The sequence below is a fragment of the Citrus sinensis genome, chromosome 5, assembly GCF_022201045.2.
Source record: "Citrus sinensis cultivar Valencia sweet orange chromosome 5, DVS_A1.0, whole genome shotgun sequence".
Lineage (NCBI taxonomy): Eukaryota > Viridiplantae > Streptophyta > Magnoliopsida > Sapindales > Rutaceae > Citrus > Citrus sinensis.
In genome coordinates this window covers 32,078,210-32,097,439 of record NC_068560.1, presented here as the reverse complement: position 1 = coordinate 32,097,439, position 19,230 = coordinate 32,078,210, and the positions used below count along the sequence as shown (strand labels likewise).

General features: G+C 35.3%; 3 protein-coding genes across 4 annotated transcripts; 2 read left to right on the top strand and 1 right to left on the bottom strand.

Annotated features, from left to right (window-relative positions):
• The first annotated feature begins 1,305 nt into the window (after positions 1-1,305).
• Positions 1,306-4,828, top strand: LOC102611175 (uncharacterized). 2 transcript variants are annotated; one of them, XM_006472556.4, is made up of 5 exons: positions 1,306-2,002; positions 2,094-2,167; positions 3,165-3,300; positions 3,379-3,687; positions 4,270-4,828. In XM_006472556.4, exons 1-5 carry the CDS (start codon positions 1,877-1,879, stop codon positions 4,540-4,542), a joined length of 918 nt encoding a protein of 305 aa, XP_006472619.2. In that variant the 5' UTR covers positions 1,306-1,876; the 3' UTR covers positions 4,543-4,828. The 2 variants fall into 2 exon arrangements, with proteins under 2 accessions (XP_006472619.2, XP_024952544.2); XM_025096776.2 differs by lacking the exons at positions 1,306-2,002; positions 2,094-2,167 and adding an exon at positions 2,506-2,666.
• Positions 4,829-8,956: 4,128 nt separating this feature from the next.
• On the top strand, positions 8,957-15,678 carry LOC102610670 (putative pumilio homolog 7, chloroplastic). Its single transcript, XM_006472554.4, has 6 exons — positions 8,957-9,119; positions 9,319-11,342; positions 11,462-11,624; positions 13,388-13,551; positions 14,817-15,072; positions 15,175-15,678. Exons 2-6 carry the CDS (start codon positions 9,661-9,663, stop codon positions 15,277-15,279), a joined length of 2,370 nt encoding a protein of 789 aa, XP_006472617.2. The 5' UTR covers positions 8,957-9,119; positions 9,319-9,660; the 3' UTR covers positions 15,280-15,678.
• A 543-nt stretch (positions 15,679-16,221) lies between these two features.
• LOC102610372 (annexin Gh1) lies at positions 16,222-18,997 on the bottom strand. The gene is made up of 5 exons (XM_025097044.2): positions 18,734-18,997; positions 18,319-18,464; positions 17,993-18,211; positions 17,079-17,291; positions 16,222-16,711 (listed from the first exon to the last, which is right to left on the bottom strand). Exons 1-5 carry the CDS (start codon positions 18,807-18,809, stop codon positions 16,415-16,417), a joined length of 951 nt encoding a protein of 316 aa, XP_024952812.2. The 5' UTR covers positions 18,810-18,997; the 3' UTR covers positions 16,222-16,414.
• Between the last annotated feature and the right edge of the window lie 233 nt (positions 18,998-19,230).

Sequence of the window (19,230 nt, the reverse complement as noted above, 5' to 3'; positions counted from 1 at the left end):
AATATGGAACTACATTTGTTGCATATATAGTGTCGACATTGTTCTTGTTTATTTATAAACTTAATTAAAATATATTTTTTAAATAAGTAAAATTAATTTAATTGTTATTATAGTTTATAATTTGTTGTCCAAAAATAACGACATTGTGTAATACACACCGCTGTTGTAAAGCAGTCTACCCGTCTTAATTTTACTCGGCCAAACGTGTTTGGCGGTCGAGGTTCAACGGGCTTTTGGGCAATTGGGGCGTTTCTCAATCCTCGTCGCTAAAAAAGTTTCCACTTTGCGTAATGACTGATGGGTGGAGATGAAGATGAAGGTTGAGATGATGAATGATGAATGATGATTGATGATTGATGAGCAAGTCCTGCAATGGGACCGGGTACTAAAAGTAGTTCTCTCTATATACAAGGACTACCTTGTAAATTACCAAAACTAAGAATTTAAAATGTCCAAACTCCCGCAATGGAAGCCGAGATGCAAGTTAAGAGATTGTCTTGTCCAGCGAATCACTTTATCACTACGCCAAGTTCCGTATAAACTACTCAAACGAACAAATTATATGTATACATAACATTATGTGACGTCAATACTCTCAAAATGACTGTCCATACCCTTTTAGCCAACAACGCAACATTTACCTGATTCATAATTATCCTTTAAAGAGCATTTATTTAAATATAATGTTTTGATTTTCTTTATGGATAAGCCAAATCTAATTGTTTGAATTCATACCTCATTTAATAATAATAATTATTTTTTTTTAAATTTACCAACCATTTATCTGTATGAATTAATAAATATTTTTCAAAAAGTCAAAAAGAGGAGGAATTACGGGAGGAGATGGTGAAGTTTTATGAGTGATGATGAAATGATATTCACTCATCACTTGTGCAAGGATTGCCATATTCACCACACGTGAAACTTGGTATAATGCCCCCACCAAAAAAAAATGATGTTGTTTCTAGAGGAAAATGGCATCAGAGCCAACAATTTGATTGCTTTACTCACATGGGTATGAAAAAGAAGATGATGCAGTTTCTTAGAGTAGCAATGAGGAGAGCATCTTGGGTCTCAGAAAAAAAAGAAGAAGAAATAATACTTATTTTAGCTTTGGTCACCTTAAATCACGAGAGTTATCTTATGCAATTTGCACAATGTTACGCGTAAAATTACTAAAATCAAGTTCACAAGAAACAAAACGCATCAAGTTGGCGTCTAAATAGCTAGTTGAATTAGAGATTAGCCTAACGGGAAATAAAATGACAAATCTAAAGTCATCGACGCGGAGGATAAATGAGCTAAACAATGCAAAATCATATATCAGGGTTATTTGGGTAATTTCATAGGGATTAGCCGGTTAATCGTCCAAGGCAACGGGCACTTGCCGGTGGATTGCGTGGCATAGAAACAATGAGATCAGAAATCAATTGAGGGCGGTACAAGATTCAAATTCTGTAGTGGAGACAGAAACTTGAAATTAAGTTTCGAAGTGTCAGTGGAGTGAGAGTCTCGACGGTTATAATAATATTTCAAAATTTTCTCTTTCTTTGCTTTAAAAACAGAACAACAAAAGAAAAAAAAAAAAAAAAAGAGAGTTGTAGTAGCAGCTACTCCTTAATTCTATGATCCAAGGCTGAAGCTAAATAAGCTCTCTTCTCACTCATCATCACTCCCAAAAGCTAAACTTTAAAGCAAGAAAGTTCCAGATCACGAGGACACTTTCGTCATTTCAATCCATCCTTCATTTTTTTCTCTCCTTCTCTTCGGCCTAAAACAGAGCCACAGTCCACAGACACAGTGCGCTGTACAGAAAACTTGTTGAAGAAGAGCGTCTCTTTGTACTATTTTTTGGATAAGTAATTTGATTATTGAAATGGAGAGAAGCACTCCGGTGAGGAAACCGCACACATCAACAGCAGATCTGCTCGTTTGGTCCGAAACTCCACCGTCTGATTCCCCTGCTCAGGCCTCCTCCACGCGCTCCTCCGTACGCGGACAAGTAAAGCTCATTTTCTTTTTTGATTTTGTTGCTTTTTTACAACTTCGTCTGCTTATTTTTTACGACTTTGGTTGGCGTGGTGCAACTGTAGCCGTCGGATGGGATCAGTAAAGTGGTTTTTGGGGGTCAGGTGACGGATGAGGAAGTTGAGAGCTTAAACAGAAGGTGAGATCTGCTATTCATTCCAAATTTAGTTTTATTTATTTACTTTTAATTTTTTTAATGGATAATAAATGCGTGTAGATGGTCCTAAAATTTGTTTTGTTTTGTGTTGTTTTGTTTTGCTGAAATATACACGCATTTGTTTTGTTTGTTCTGTCCTTTGTCTGTAGTCGTCATGGATTTTGGTTTCCATTAATGTTTTACTTGTCTTTTTCTGCAACGGTCTTTCGATTTTTACTTGGATTTGACTTTGAATATTGCTTGTGAACTTATGATTATATATGTACTCCTTATTAAATTTGCATGAAACTTATAATCTTTTAGATGTTTCAATTTATGATGAAAAAGCATTACTAATTAGATTTAGCTTGATTAATCCTGTTGATTTTAGATCTATCAAAGGAGATCTGGCTGTGGTATCCTCGTTAATATTAGTAGGTTTGATGAAAATCAGTATTAGACAGAATGTTCACTTGGGAAGATTCACTTGTGGACTAGAAATGTATGTTTTCTAAGCTATATTTTGCTGCCTTGGCATATCTTTGTAGTCCAAAATGGCATTTATCAATCAGGAAACAAGAAACCAATACAACTACATATCAATTTTTTACCAATTTGTCAGATAGTTCCAATTTAGTGTTTGCAATTGTATGGCTGGCCATTTAAAAGCTTAAAACATCAAGGCACGGAGAAGTGATAGTGGGTTGTTTAGCAAAAATGAGATGGAATGCTCATAAACTTGTTTCTGTTTTCCATAAATGCTTTTTTTTTGGGGGGGGAGGGGGGGAGGGGGGGGGGGGTGTCAGTGTGTCCTTAATATCAGTTTCAGCTCGATCCAGCAACTTTGGTGCAAATAACTGAATTAGATGGCTCCGTTAATATAAAGTTCTGTATTTTATTATTTAAGTGAAATAAACTTTTTATCTCTCTATATTTGGTTCTGTTTTTATGAGAGTATTAAACTACCTAAGACTAAAACCATTGATGTTCTACTTTGCAGGAAACCTTGTTCAGGGTATAAAATGAAGGAGATGACTGGTAGTGGCATTTTTGCAGCTGGTGCGGAAAATGATGAATCAGAATCTGGTAGTGCAAATCCTACTCCAAATAACAAAACGGGACTACGGATGTATCAGGTATCTTAATTCTTGCATTTGAAGAATTTCTGTCGGCTTAAACTGACTATTTTCTATGGTGATGCTTGGAATTGTTAGCAAGCAATTGCTGGAATCAGTCATATCTCGTTTGGTGAGGAAGATAGCATTTCACCCAAAAAACCTACTACTCTACCTGAGGTGGCTAAGCAGCGTGAGCTTAGTGGGACACTGGAAAGTGAGTCAGAGGCAAAGTTGAAGAAGCAGATTTCTGATGCTAAGAGCAAGGAGCTTAGTGGACATGATATCTTTGCACCCCCTCCAGAAATTTTACCACGGCCAGCGGTGCGTGCCTTGGCATTGAAGGAAAACTTCAACTTGGGAGACTCTGCTCCACAAGATGTACAAACATCTGTCGGAGTCCTTACCGTGAGTGATGTTTGGATGCATATACATATTTCTTTGTTCTCCCTCTCAGCTCCCCTTGCCCTGCCCCTCCTTCCCTTGCCGTGGAAATTTTAGGATTAAATTGAGAGGTTGCATAGGAGATCATGCATGAGCCAAGTACATTGATTGAACAACTTCTTGGTTTATATTTTCTTATAAAAGACGAAAAGAATAGAAAAACTTCTAGATTTATTCCTAAAAAAAAAATTGAAGTTATGCCATATTTAGGCTCCATTAAGCCATTCATAACATTGTGTTTTCTTTTGGAGGGTTAAGAAGATTGCATTGAGTGCCCAGTAGTAATTTTGTCTGCTAGGATGTTTTAATTGATTATATTCTTTGCCTTAACCTTTGTTGTTGAAGTATCTGTGGCACAAATTGCACATGGACTTGTGGTTTTGCCCTTTTCAGTTCCAACTGTAATATGTGCTTTTCATGCCGTTTTTCCAGTTCTTTGATTCTCTGCTTCTTTATTATTATCTATGTCTATTTTTTGGCTCTGTTCTTTTATTTTAATGGAATTCAAGTATCTAACTGCATTTGACCCTGGATTTAACTTTGTAGCCTGCTGGAGACCAGAGCAGCATAACTTCAACTGAGGAACCTGTGATGAAGACGGCAAAGAAAATTTACGATAAGAAATTTTCTGAGCTATCAGGAAATGACATATTCAAGGGTGATGTTCCTCCATCATCTGCCGAGAAGCCACTTAGTGTAGCAAAACTACGGGAGATGAGTGGCAGTAACATTTTTGCTGATGGTAAGGTAGAGTCTCGAGACTATCTGGGCGGAGTACGCAAGCCTCCAGGTGGCGAGAGCAGCATTGCCTTGGTTTAACTTGTTAGGTCTAACAGGGTTATTTTATCTACCGTGTCTGGTGTTGTGTTATTCATCGTAGTACGGGTGTGTGATTATATTATTTGACCGTCCATTGTGGGTTTTGGGAATCTTGTTCTATTTAGGGTTTTTAACATGTTGCCTGAGCTATGGACTTTCTTCCTAATTCGGTTTGTTTGTCCATATTCTTGTGCTTTTCAGTGCTTGTTCTAGTGAAATCTGTCGCCTGCTTACCATGTCCAATTTTATTTATTAGTGACACATTATGATTCTAGACTTTTTTCAAGTTCCAAATCTGTTCAGCATTAACGTGTATCCACGTTAAATGTGCAAGTCAAAGTCGCTCGATACGTTTTATTTTCAGCATGTTTCCGAACCTTTCCAAACCAATGAATGGCCCGGTCTTGTCGGCCCATGCAGAATGGGATCTTTAAAGTCTTCAAGGTTCTTCTACAAAATAACTACAGCGAATTGGTGCGGCAGTTACAAATGCAATTGTCATGTCACGCTTTACCACTTCACATTTTAATTTATAAAAATCAGAAGTCGTGCTTTTTAATTTGGATATTAACTTGTAATTTATAAATTACATTTTATGTTAGCGTTTGAGTCTAAATTTAAGTTTTAATAGATGTCATATTTATCCGATAATAGAATATTAATCTAACAAGTTATCAACATTCATAACTATATAAATGAGTTACACGTACAATTAGAATTCAAATTAGTTTGTTAACTTCAACATTGAATTTAAAACTTTTAGCATAAATTTTTAGCCATCTATGTCATTCAATCCAATGGTTACTAGTTTACATAACTACTCTCCATATATAAGGGCATTAAAAAAACAAATTTTAATTCACCAAAAAATTAAAAAAAAAATACAATTTTTAATATATTAAAATATGTTTTTTTGTATTTTAATAATATTTTTACTAAAAATGACTATACACACACTAAAAGATACTCTAATAGTCTAGTATATATAATTCTTCTTATTAATTTGTTTTTGTTATTAAAATGACATTTATACTTGAACCATCTCTTTCAATTTTCAAAATCAACTTCTCTACAATAGGCGCCTACTCTGTCTCGGCCAAACAACCCTCTCCTTTTACGTGACCTCTCTCTGATTTCATCTGTCTGCTTACTGTGTGAAGAACTGAAGATTGAAGCCTAAAATTATAATTATGTTTAGACACATTTTTCTTATATTTTTTGTGTCATTTTTTTAGAACATGTGATATGTTATTTAAGCAAATGATATTTTATTTGAGATTTATAGTTAGATGTCTTAAATTTTATCACAAATTTTTTATCTTAAATAATGTGTCATCCATCTAGTGAATTGTGAATTTTCATAAATTTTAATATATTATTATCATTAAAGTAATATTAAATGTCCCAACATTTATTATAAATCTCACATGCGATGGCAACACTACCAAGTAGATTCACAATTTTTAAAGTAACTCATTGCATAATCAACTATCTGAATATTATTTTAGATGTAGTTCTCTTAGTGACGGACGTAGCTTTATTGTTTCATTTTCTTTTTAATTGTTATGTAATATATGAGTTAGTAACATCAAATACTATTTTTCTCTTTATTTATCCCCTATTCAATTTGTATATGATAACAATCACAGAAAATTTGTGTTTCAATTCAAGCTAATAGAATATATATATATATATATAGAGGCCAAGTTAAAAGTAATCCTAACTATCCCTCGGGAAGGGATAAATCAATTTAATTTTTTTTTAAACTTCGGAAATACAATTTTTAAACCATTGAACTCATAAAATTTGGTGGTGATAAATGAGTTGATAATGTTAAATAGAGTGGGTTATTTTAACTTCAAATTTTGATATAAATTTTGAGGTATTGATTTCAAGCAATCAAATGGTGGATGAATAACCATCACTAAATGGTACTTTACGTTTTAATATTTATCATTGAATTATTGAAATCAATAGCTTAAGATTTGTATCAAAATTTTAAATAAAAAAAAACCTAACCTTATTAAATATGTGTGGATTCTAACAATAGATGAACGAAGATATAAACATTAATTTTCAAGTCCTTATCATTAAATTAAGTAGATTCCAATAAACAAACAATTTAGACACAGTTCTAAGTAACGAATTTAAGTTAAGGGAACTCTCCGGATTAAAATATTATTTTTTTAAACTTTAAAAATCAAGTATTGCATATTATGATATTAATTGTTGAAAATATATGTTTCAATGCACATAAAGGTAAAGGAAATTTAAATTATGGTGCTCTTATTATTTTTGGCATGATTCCACCCATGGTTTAAGACCATGTAACTTATGTCTTTGCTCGAGATAAATGGCTAATTTAGTAATGCTGTAACTTTTAAAACAATTGATGTCAGGTGTACTGTAGAAATAATTAGTTATGAAAAAAATCAATTAAGTGTTTAGTAAAATTTATTTTCAAAAGTTTTTTAAGTTTTAAAAAGCAGTGGTATGCATTTTATAAATCTTATTGTTAAATTGCTATAAAAATACAAATGATTGAAATAGATACAATATTAAATAAAAGTTTACCTACACATTTATAAACATATAAAAATTTTTTTATTGTTTATATATAATAATTGATAATTAAAATAATAATAATTAATTTTTTTTATCATCTCAATATTATTGGTAACAATATTAATCTCTTTAAACTTCTTCATTTAATTTCGTAATTGAATAAGGATAATTTTGGATTTTTATATAATATGTGGAAATATACATGGAACTGTAATCATCAGAGTAAAATTAATTCTTAAAATCAGATTTCAAAAAGAAATTCATTTCCTACTTTTCAAAATTTACTGTAGAATAACTGATTTTACCAAAAGTGATTTTTTAAAAAATTTACTAAATACTAAAATTAGTTTTTTAACTTTAAAGTCACCTTTAAACTCTCAAAAACAATCTCAAATTGGCCAAGAAGTAAAAGACTTTGCATTAGGCCCGAATATGCGAAAAAGAAGAAAAAAGTAAGCTTATTATTTCCTTAATCCTTTTAATGGCTTTAAACTTGAATCGTAATTGCTGAATAGAGAGAAGTTATTTTAGCTCGGGGCTCGACCATGGCTGTAAATTTTTAACGATGTAACAAACTTGCGTGGCGTGCTTGCAGCAGCCACCTAGACAGCTATTGTACATATTTCCTTCATATATATAGGCTATGGTTTTGTTTTGTGCGTGCTACTGCAGTATTGCCGAGTGACAAAGGACTTGAATGTAAATTTTTCACCACTGCTTGTCGTCTACACTCTACGGCTATCGCCTATCCGCCATTATCATGTAACGGCCAGCGGTAATTGTCTTTTTTTTATTTTTTTTATTTTTTTTCTTGCTTTCTTAAAGTTTCCTTCAAAAATATTTATATAAAAAAAAATTACAATGAATATAATAAAAACGAGTGATAATTAATTAGCCCCTTCACTTGACGTGAATAGCAAGCAAATTCGCCGAATCTGCATCGGCTGGGAACTTTTAAAGGAAGGCTTGTTTGCTCTCCATTGGATCATAAATATAAAACGCGGTCTTTTTTTTTTTTTTTTTCTTCTTAATTCTTTAAATAAAGTATACCCGCTGCATGTCACTAGTCAAACACTAAAAAGGGGAAGAAAGGGACTCGCAACAGAATCCCGGTCTCATGATTGATTACCTTCTCTGAGAAGTTATATGGTGAATTACTACTGAATTGCGACCATTTTAGTTTATTATTATTATTATTTGGGGGCTTTTTGCTTTTCGGCCTAGGAATTAATTTCGAATTTTCAAGAGCTAAGTTAACTTTCCCTGTCAAATTATTAATTAATATGCAAAATATTCACACCCTCCCTCCCTCCCTCACCATTATACCAATATGATCGACGACTGGTTCCCCGTTTACTTTATATCAAAAAAAAATTGAGTTGGAAAGCCATCATCATTCCAGTTCCTTTCATCGGTGGACAAAAGGACAAAGTTGGAACATTAATTTGCTTAGCTATAATTGGAAAAATTGTGTAGCCTTTCGCACGACTTATTTCAATTGGTTCGGTCCTCTATTTGCTTTGGTACAAATCCTATTGGCTCTTCAAATTGTCATAAAAAGGTTCGCGAGGGCAAAGTTGAATGAAATTCTCTTCCACATGTCTTGGGTGACAAGAAACCAACGCCCAAGTGGCAATGTGGTACTCGACCATTTCTGTATCATTCATTGCCCATTTGTTTGACTCATGACTCATGAATCATGAGTCATCAGTGCCCGAGATTTATTTAGGTTACGTAATTGGAAGTGACGGTAGATGTGGATTGAAATAGGATTATGCAACAGAGAAACGGCTTGCATTGCGAGATTTATTTATTTATTTATTTATCAGCTGAGTCCGGCTCCAGTGTAAACAATACAATCCTAACCGTCTGATCGATCAATGATAATCAAACTCGATCAACACTCAAAACGAATTCTCATTTGATTTCCATTGGCGTGGGTTTCAGAATGTTAAAGATCCCGATCTCGATTGGTGCCGGTCAAAAATATCAAGAGAAAATCGAGCAGAGAGGTTAGGATTCAGTTTAGCTTAAAAGATACTTATAACTAACAAGATCAAAATTAAACTAGTTAATTAACAAAATAATTATATTTAAATCTCAGTTTATATATATATATTTATTTATTTATTTAAAAAAAAAGAATATAATATATAAAAGAAATTTCCTAGTCAGATCCCCTCTCATTCTCGCTCTCTGCTTTTTATTCAGCGCAAGGTGGTGTGTGCACACTCGACTTCATTTTCATGGCGAGCGACAGCCGCCCGTACGGCGCATACACTTTTGTATAACCGTCTGTATCAAACCAGAAAAAAAAAACAAAAAAAAAAAACATTTCTCTCACTCTCTCATTTGCGTACTCAAAACAGAAAAGAGAGAGGGGGGAAAAGTAAAAAAAAAAAAAAAACGAAAGCCAAAATATAAAATATCCTCTTCGTATGTAGTGTTTTGGTTGCTTTCTGACGTTGTTTCGTGTGTGTTTTTGCGTTTCATATTTAGTAACGTGGTAATAGTATTGCTGCTGCTGCTGCTGCTGTTGTTGTTGTTGAGACGATGGATAAGCAAGCCGAAAAGGAGGAAAAGAGAGTGATAAAAGAAAGGATGAGAAGAGAGGAGGATGAGCTTGGGAGGATGTTGAATGAGATAACTCAAAATCAATCTCTGAGTTTTGCTCATCATCAACATCAACATCAACATCAACATCAACATCATAATCTTGTGGGCGGGTCACCTTTTAGTAGAGTGTCTCTGCAATCTACAACAGAGCACTCTTCTCCTTCAAGTTCTTGTTTTTCTAACACTGGGTTTTGTTGCTTCTCTGAGGATGATGCTTCTCCTTTTTCCAAACCAAACAATGTTCTCTATAATGACAGTGTTGAGAATGCTAACAAGTATAAGACACGTGGTGGTGCTGCCACTGATTGTTTTAATGATATGTTGTGGGATGCCAAATCAACTGATTCTTGTTTTCACAGGGGGAATGTTAATGACGCTTTGGACTATGAAACGGGTTTGTGTGAGAATCTTTACAGAATGAATATTGGAGGAGTTGGAGAGGAGCACTTGGATCATAGTGCTAAATTGAAGAGGCTTGATATCGTGGACCCTCTTGGGGTTCGCTTTGGTTTTACTAGTGATGCTTCTTTGGGAGGGAGCGTTGGTGTACCTTATAATGTCGAGAAATATAGTGTATTTGATGGTCTTAACAACGTTGTTTCCGATTATCAAGGATTAAGTTCCTCTCATACTGCCGTTTCGAAGAGTTTTGATGATGAAAGGAAGTCTTTATTGACTGCTTTTGGTGGGCAGTACGGTGAGGGTGACTTGAAGGAGTCTAATTTTGGTCTTTGTCTCAATCATTCTAATGATTTTCGTTTCGGTCCAAGTTATAGTAGTTTAAGGCATCAGTACCTTCAGCAGAGAATGGAACAGGGGAGGAGCTGGAGTAATGCGGGTACTTGGTTACAAAATCCATCTAGAATTAGTAGGTCTTATGTTAATGATGCTTTCGTTGGTGCACAGCAACTTGGATTGGATTCTAACCGAGATATTGGTGTCATGAATCATTTGTTTTCCAGTCAGCTGGTGCAAACTGAGCCTGATTTAGATTTGGACACTCTGTTGTATAACCATTCAATGTTGAAAGGGAGGACTAATGCAATGACAAACAACAGGGTTTCAGAATCTTTCATGCCTGTCAACGGTGCTGGTGCTATAGAGGGTTTTGGTTGTGAAGATAGTTTCATCATACAAGGAAGAAGTATTAATCAAGCTGCCAGCAAAGGACGTGATTCATTGAAGGGTTACAAGCAGAACAATCTCAATGAGATTGTAACAAGAAACCAACCGGTGAAAATTTGTAAACATGATGGTTGTGCTTATGATGGAGTAATTTGTGATAATGGTCAGAGCTTAATGGATATTCGTTGTCCATTGCATTTGCTATCAAGTTCCAGTTCTTTGGCTGATGTCCGCGGTTATATATACTCGATGGCCAAGGATCAAAATGGTTGTCGGTTCTTACAAAGGGTGTTTGATGAGGGAACCTTTCTAGATTTACAAATTATATTTGACGAGGTCATTGATCATATTGTTGAGCTTATGATGGAGCAGTTTGGCAATTACCTTGTGCAGAAGTTGCTTAATGTGTGCACTGAAGAACAAATGACGCGGATTCTGCTAATGGTAACTGAAGAACCAGGACAGCTTGTCAGAGTTTGCTTAAACACATATGGGTAAATCGTTTGTACATGAATTAATAGCTGCACTGCTCATTGATAATTTTCAAATGACTGTTCTTGCAATTTTTTGGTTCTTTCCAAATAAATTGGTGATTTGGTGTTATGATTACCAGCACACGGGTGGTGCAGAAGTTGATTGAGACTCTAAAAACTAGGCAGCAGGTTTCGCTGGTCAAAGCAGCACTCAAACCTGGCTTTCTTGATCTTATTAAGGATCTGAATGGCAATCATGTTTTACAACGCTGCTTGCAATGCCTTAGCAATGAAGATAATGAGGTATAGTTTTTTCTCTACATTTCTTTAGTAAAATTAGAGTTATGTTAATTTCTTAAGATCAAATGTTATTTAATCTCCTTATCTATAGCATTTGATATTTTGGTATGCTATTTCTAAAAAAAAAGACTCTTAGAATTTGGGTGGTCATTCTCATTGACATCTTCCTACATCAATTTGTGATATGAATCTTATGCATTTGCATCAGATCATATCAGTGTCACTCAGAGCATAGAACTAGTATCTTGGTGGCCTATATTGATCTTTTCACCATTCTGCTTCATGCCTGCATTGGAGGCATAAGCGAAATGGTCATTTTTAAGGGTAATCAAACCATCCTTTATATAATTATTGTAACAACCTATGACTGTCAATAAAAAGCCAATCAACTGACGACAAGTTAATCTCATATGTATACTTGGTCAGCAACAGAAATCCTGCTTTACATTGGCCAGGCACAAGGAACTTATTTGATCACTAGCTAGGAATCAACTGATCTTTACGGAAATGTTTACCTCACTTTCAAGTCATATAATGTCATTCTCTATCAGTGGTTTCCAGAGTATTAAGTGCAGTTTCCGTTCCTTGAATGGTTTGACCTTAGCCTGGTACTTCAGGAAGTTTTCCAGTCATGGTTTCTAATCAATGGACCAAAATTACAAATATTTCTTTCTAAATTAATGCCAATTCAATTTTAGAGATGATCATATTATTTCATGCCTCTGTGTTGAAATTTATGACTATCAACCTCCTTTATTAGTTTCTGTCTTTTAGCTTGTCATGTTCTTTCAAGTTTACTTCTTTGCTCCCTCCATCCAATTCCAATATATCATGTTTTTTTGTGTTCTGTTGACATTTTGAGCCTGTTGCCATTATATTAATGTTAGGAATATATCTCGGTTTGACAACCTATCTTGGTACTTTGAAGTTTTCTAATTATTGAACCAACACATTTATGATTATCACTGGGTCAGCGCAGAATGGAAAATCATAAAGAGGCTTGTTCAAATGTTGTCCAAGTTAATAACCTGGGAATCAAGAATTATTCTAATCTGCAACTTTGCTTAGAGTGCAAATTGTTAGTGAATTAGCATCATCTTAAACTGGAACCTTAGAGGTAATGATTATCTTTCGTTTGATTAGCAGATCTCTCCTGCCACTTTGTACGATAGATGGCTTTTGGTATGAGGGTGACTTTGAAATAGCACCAGCAAGTTCTGGTCATCAATTGGTGCTTGTCTCTAGGTGAATAGATATATGCACACGTGCATGGAGATATAGCTTGTACCAAGTGGAATGAAGCAGATATAAACTTGTGTGTATGAGACCATACATGCAGTTGTAGGCCATGGAAGAGAAACTAATGCTTGACCAACTCATTATTTCTTGGAGATTGCCTCATCATGTGGAGTTTCTAATTGCATTTAGAATGGCAGCTAGGCAAATTTGTGACGACTAGATTCCATTTCAAATCTAATCTGATGCTGATGATATTTGTCTTAGATCCAGCTCAGTAATTGATGAACTTAAACTTAACCAAAGAATTTATGTTCCCAGAATATATATGAAAGTAGCATGTATCACCAACACATTCTCCCAAAAATCTTGGGAATAATTTCTGCTTTAAGCAATTTATTAAACCAGTGTAGATTTTGTCTGGACAAATATTTTTAATTAAAATATATCTGCAGGCCCTTCAATAATTTGCCAACAAATATTTGAAACCTGTTTTAACCTTTTTAATAACCTGTCATTGTGTGTTGTAGTTTATTTTTTATGCTGCTGCAAAGTTTTGCGTTGACATAGCTACTCATCAGCATGGCTGTTGTGTATTGCAACGATGCATTGCTCATTCCATTGGGAGACATCGGGATAAGTTGATCACTGAAATTTCCAAGAATGGGCGTCACCTTGCTCAAGATCCTTTTGGGTAATCACTCATGTTCACTAATTCTTCTTTACTCTCAAACTCTTGATAGGATTTGTAATACAAAGTAATGTTTTCTTACCCTGGTATAACTACTTCTTTGATGAATCACATTGTTCTGGTCCTCGATGTTTTCTTTGACTCACCTCAGTGTTTTAATTAAAGCTTAGCTTAATTGAAGAGGCTATTCTTAATAAAAAATATAAATATTTTTATTCCACCAAATAGTTGTCATTTAAATAAGTATGTTTTGGTTCCTAATGGAAAAATCAGGGACAGTTAAATTTTAAAAAATAGATCCTTCTTTTTTTATGACAACTTTTGGCGGTCTCTACCCTTCTATATTTTGTAGGAAGGGCACCCCATCGTTTCATGTAGAGTACATATGAGTTCAAAAGAGAGTTCCGTTTCAGTTAATTCTCAGTTTTTTGAATCATAAAACTCTTATTGATGAATGTCAGCATATTGCCGTGGTTATTAAACGTAGCCTGTAACAAAGTCCCATCCGTTTTTGTTATATTTGCTACCTCAACTTTGACAGACTTTATTATCATCTAGAATACTTTCTTTCTTTTCATGGACTCACTGTTAGAAGGGTGTCTGATGGATGAGTAGCTCACTCTTATTTCGTGTTTACACCAAGAATTTCTTCAGAGCATGGCCTTTCCTTCTTAATTTTTTTTTTTTTGTAAGAGTGAAACTTTTCATGATGAGAACTTAGGCAGTACTATCATGTTAACATTTGTATGCTTATTATTGCTTCCCTAAACATAGCGACTGTTTGAGGTCTCATGATGATATTATGCCATTCCAATTGACAGACAAATTATATTTTTGCCTTTTGCTCACACTCTTGGTCCCATTTTTATCTTCATCTCATCACCCTAAATTAATGAAGCATGCTCATGATCCTTGCTATGTTGGTGAAAAAATGGGCATCTGATTCTTAAGTATATTTGAAAATTCAGAATAAGTTTGACTGAATGGTGCATTTTATGGTTTGGTATATTTTGTTAACTTTCCTTATTCATTTCTCTTCTCCTTTCTGGCCCCAGCATTTGTGGCATCTTAATTTCTCCTTTATTGTCTTCCTCTTGGGCTTGTAGGACATCCTACATCATCTCGATTGATTCATTTACATGTCCTAAGTTAAATCATCTTGTCTGATTCATAATTTAGTCTTAGAAGTGATAGGTTCTAACAGGTATCTGTACCATAATTTTATCTTTTGTCTCTGACTCAGGACCTCTTTTGTTTTTATGTCACAGAAATTATGTTGTACAATATATAATAGAGCTAAAGATCCCTTCTGTCAGCGCCAACTTGCTGTCGCAGTTCAAAGGACATTATGTGCATCTCTCAACACAGAAATTCAGCAGCCACGTGGTTGAAAAATGCCTCAAGCATTTTGGAGAAAGTCGATCTCAAATTGTCCATGAATTGCTTTCTGTGCCTCACTTCGAACAGTTGTTGCAAGATCCATTCGCCAATTATGTAATTCAGTGTGCTTTGTCAGTGACCAAGGTTTGGAGAGAGAGGTCCTCTGGTTTACTTTTCTGCCTTGATAGTATTGTTTAAAATTCCTGAGCAGTCCCTCTTTGTTTTGTTTTCATTTGTCTGAAGCAGGGTCCTCTTCACGCTTCGCTCATTGAAGCCGCTAGACGACATACTAATTTACGCACCAGCCCTTATTGCAAGAGGATCTTCTCGCGTAACATCTCGAAGAAGTGATGTATATTTGTCTGTGGCAAGAAATGTTGTTGTTCTCCTAAAGTTGCTACTCTGTTCACCACTAATAAGAAGTCTTAATCTATCTTGGGCCGTCAGATGCAAGATAGCAGCCATCAGAAGATGCTGCGGATGTCCCATTACTGAGAAATTTTGCAATTCGGGGCTTTTGTGGATGGATCTCCATGAGTTAAAAAGATTGTAAACTGAATGTGTCTTTCTTCCAGTTGTTTATTATGACTCGTGTATGTAATACACTGTTGTCTATGTTGTTGTCTTGAAACTTCGAATGTATGATATTTTATTAGGTTGGAACCGCAGTTTTTGCTTTGGGCCCCCTGTAAATGTGATGCAGGATATCTTTCCTCTCGTTTCTGAAATAGAGTTACTTCAGATGCGGCTTCTGTGGTGAGAAGGAGTATGAGCCTAGTTATAAACATGTCTGTTTATGAAAATGTAGAAATGAGGTGGCAGTCTGAACTTTCTTGATGGATAATTGGACTATGATAGCAACGATCAATGTGAATCCAGTTAATACGACATCAGAATAATCTTTTACTCTTTGCAGGTTTAAATTAGTCTGTCATAGATAGCTTTCTTGATGGATAATCGGATCATAGTTTCAACTTAAACGTTTCAAACTCTGCTGAGAAATTTGCTACAATTTAATGAATCGCAAACTGCAAAGTGGAAAATGGCAGAAGACATTGGAAGTCTCTTCAACTGAGACTCGTAGAAACCATTGCACCTTTCAGAATAATTGAATTGTACATTTGAAATTTTTGGCTCGGGGAATTCACGAAGTAATAATTTCGAACACGTGAATGTCTCATATTTCTAGCATTACAATTAAAATGGCATAACTAATGGAGCAACCACATCCTGCTTTACCAACCATTCAACATGAAAAAATAATTAACAAAAACACTCTTTATAAAGTAGCAGTTTCATAGCAAATGCTGTCACCATCTTATTTATAAGATCATAGATTAAGTTTTTCAACCGGCATAACCAAAAGACTGAAAATAAAACGATCATCACACATGGATAGAGAACACTGCAAACTCCAAGCAACAGCAAACCTAGATAAATAAAACACATATATTGCCTCTCAATCCTTCAAGAAATAGGGAACAACTCAAGCATCCCCATGTCCTAAAAGTGCCAGAAGCATTTTTTCGTAGTCCCCAGAGGTGTCCTTGACAACGGCGCGATCCAGAGGAACACTGTTCCTCCTCTGGTACTCATCTTTTATGACCTTCAAGTCGACCTCGGCCCTTGTGGTGACGACTCTAGTAAGAGCCCCTTCATCTGTTCCCTGTTTGTTAATTGCCAGACGAAGTATCTTCTCAAAATAATGTTCAGGGCGGACTAAGCACTGAACTGTGGCCCTCAGTAGGTCGAGGTACTCATCTTTAGGGTCAGCCTCTAAGTCCTGCAAATTGGATACTAATGCGATTAGTCACAAATAAACCTAAAAGAGATATGGGCTTATCATGTGGTGAAAGCCCTCGTCAAGACCACAAATGTTTTACCAAATAATCTTATTTCATTCTTGCAATGGTTTCCAATTATTCTTTTATTCTATCATAAAAAGTAAAAACAAACTGTTAAAATCAAAATTTTAATTGAAAATGCGAAAAAGAATTTGTGAGGTCAATCAGTTGGCCTCAATTACCACAGAAAAGATACATAGATTAAGTTTTAGAAGAAGATCCGAAGCCAAAAGTTTTAAAAAAGAGGAAAAATAAGGTTTCAGAAAATATCTGGCCAAACATAGCGTTCAAAGACCAAATGGGTACCTGATCAATATCATTCCCATATACATTCTTGTATTGATTCAGAGTCGCATTGATCTGTGCTTTGCTCCTTGTAGCCAAGATCCTGATGAGATCCTCATCATTGTAAGTCTTATTCGAAATCTTCTCATGGAGAATCTTAGCTTCTGATTTTGCAAGTGTAATGTTCACCTCATCACCCTCATATCGGTAGGCAGTCACAAGGGGTAGCAAAAGCTAGTGTACATGAATATACAATGAAGTCAGTCAATCACAATGCTTAAAAAATGATGACTTCATTGAACATGTAATGCAGAAAGACAAATGAGATAAAATGAGAAAACTACGGAAGACTACAAGAATCCTCTGACAAATAAAAAAAAAGCGGGCAATTCCAGAATCCCAAGTTAGACTTTCATATAGTAAGCTACTAAATCATTGTAAGTAACTGATCTCTTTCACATACTGCCTTTCCACATCCAGTTTTCACCCACCAACCAAAGTATCTTTCATTGTGACTCAGAACTAGTTTCAAGCAGTACTGGCATCACTCTGGTCACAAAATTTGTTTTCCAATCAATTGAATCAAGCATTATTAGCACATGAGACTCAAAACAATGAAGCAAAAGAAAAAAATTATTTCTATCAAAACCAAAAGTTTCTACCCATATAAGTTGTTACATTGCAACATCATCTGCTTCAGGGGCATTAGAATTAGATCATCACACACTCAAGCATCAAGTTGCTAATCACAAACCAACCACCATTTAGATGCATATATAAATCAGATATTATTTTGAATATATATGAGATAACTGAAGCGCTTTTTTTTTTTTGTTGGGGGGGGGGGGGGGAGCGAGGGGGGGAGGAGCATTAATTATAACCAAATTGTAATCATTCCTTTACACAGCTGAGTCACAAAGATTAGAAGCATTTACCTTGCGGAAGTCCCCATTGGTGTGATAACCAACATCCTCTTCAAGGGACTTCTTAAAACGAGCATGATAAGCCTGCCTTGCTTCGAGCAATTGCTTCGAAGACCTGGTGCATGCAATTTCCATAAGAACCTGGTTGCTAGAAGTCCACCTCTTAGTGGCTTCATTAGCCAAAAAGGCATCACGTTCAGCAGGATCAAGAGTCCAGAGCATCACCACCCTCTGCATACGATACATACACAATATCGAAATTTGCCTATAAAAATAACATTTCACACTGATGATACATCTAAGCATTTGAGGGGAAAAAAATAAAATGAAAAACTGACCTCAAAGTCATTAGTGAGTTCCTTATCGAGCGACTTGAGGAGGTCTTCGCCGTAAGTATCAGCATATGTTTGTCGAATCAACTTGCGTTGAGCAGCATTTCTGTGAGCCAGTATCGATATGATCAGTTGCTCGTTTGTTCCCCATCCTGCAAATATAACACCAATAAACCGTTGATCACATCAAGAATCAAGCTACTGTGACCGATCGTGCTACTGACTATTGAGATCGATCGAAAAGTGAGATATGATATGATGTCAAAAACAAGTAAATAATAAATATATTATTTGGCGATGAGATCATCCAAAGAACAGTGCCAGAAGACCGATCCGATGGTTAACAGTGGATATGATCACATGAACATGAATAAAATATATATATATATAAATGGAGAAAGTAGAAAAGAGGAGGGGAGACCTTCAAAGGCTTTTCTGAGCTGCTCACAGTCTTCGGTAACAGATGGAACTTGCGCTGGAACTGTAAGTGTTGACATTGTTTCGTGATCTCCTTGTTCTTCTTTCAGAACTTAACTCAAATCTGATTCTGTGTGCTGCGCAGAATCGAGAACGAGACTCTCTACACAAGAAGGACAGACAGCTGTGCCTCTTGAGGTGAACGTGAATCGCCTGCCTTATATTGTCGGGATATGCCAACTTTTGCCACGTCACTATTCCTAAATTCGGCGTTTCATTTTTTTTTTTTCTTTTTTGAGATTCAACGGGGTGATAATTTTTGTGCGACCCACAATAATCAATAATTGAGGATCATGCAACCACAATTGCCGTTAAGTAATGAATTAGTAGTACTGATTGCGCGCTAATCTCGGAACAATGAGAAACTGTGTATTTCTACATTCTACAAAAGCATTAAGAAAGTTTTGCCACTCCACTCGAATCTAAATTAATCAGAATTCA

What these genes read in the sequence shown, in the direction of transcription:
- LOC102611175 (XM_006472556.4), top strand. Translation starts at nt 1,877, where the DNA reads ATGGAGAGAAGCACTCCGGTGAGGAAACCGCACACATCAACAGCAGAT. An exon ending in GCTCCTCCGTACGCGGACAA is followed by an intron (nt 2,003 to 2,093) that starts GTAAAGCTCATT and finishes GTGCAACTGTAG; the next exon opens with CCGTCGGATGGGATCAGTAA. An exon ending in CATCTGTCGGAGTCCTTACC is followed by an intron (nt 3,688 to 4,269) that starts GTGAGTGATGTT and finishes TTAACTTTGTAG; the next exon opens with CCTGCTGGAGACCAGAGCAG.
- LOC102610670 (XM_006472554.4), top strand. Translation starts at nt 9,661, where the DNA reads ATGGATAAGCAAGCCGAAAAGGAGGAAAAGAGAGTGATAAAAGAAAGG. An exon ending in GTTTGCTTAAACACATATGG is followed by an intron (nt 11,343 to 11,461) that starts GTAAATCGTTTG and finishes TATGATTACCAG; the next exon opens with CACACGGGTGGTGCAGAAGT. An exon ending in GTGCTTTGTCAGTGACCAAG is followed by an intron (nt 15,073 to 15,174) that starts GTTTGGAGAGAG and finishes TGTCTGAAGCAG; the next exon opens with GGTCCTCTTCACGCTTCGCT.
- LOC102610372 (XM_025097044.2), bottom strand. Translation starts at nt 18,809, where the DNA reads ATGTCAACACTTACAGTTCCAGCGCAAGTTCCATCTGTTACCGAAGAC. An exon ending in AACTCACTAATGACTTTGAG is followed by an intron (nt 18,212 to 18,318) that starts GTCAGTTTTTCA and finishes TATCGTATGCAG; the next exon opens with AGGGTGGTGATGCTCTGGAC. An exon ending in ATGGGAATGATATTGATCAG is followed by an intron (nt 16,712 to 17,078) that starts GTACCCATTTGG and finishes TCCAATTTGCAG; the next exon opens with GACTTAGAGGCTGACCCTAA.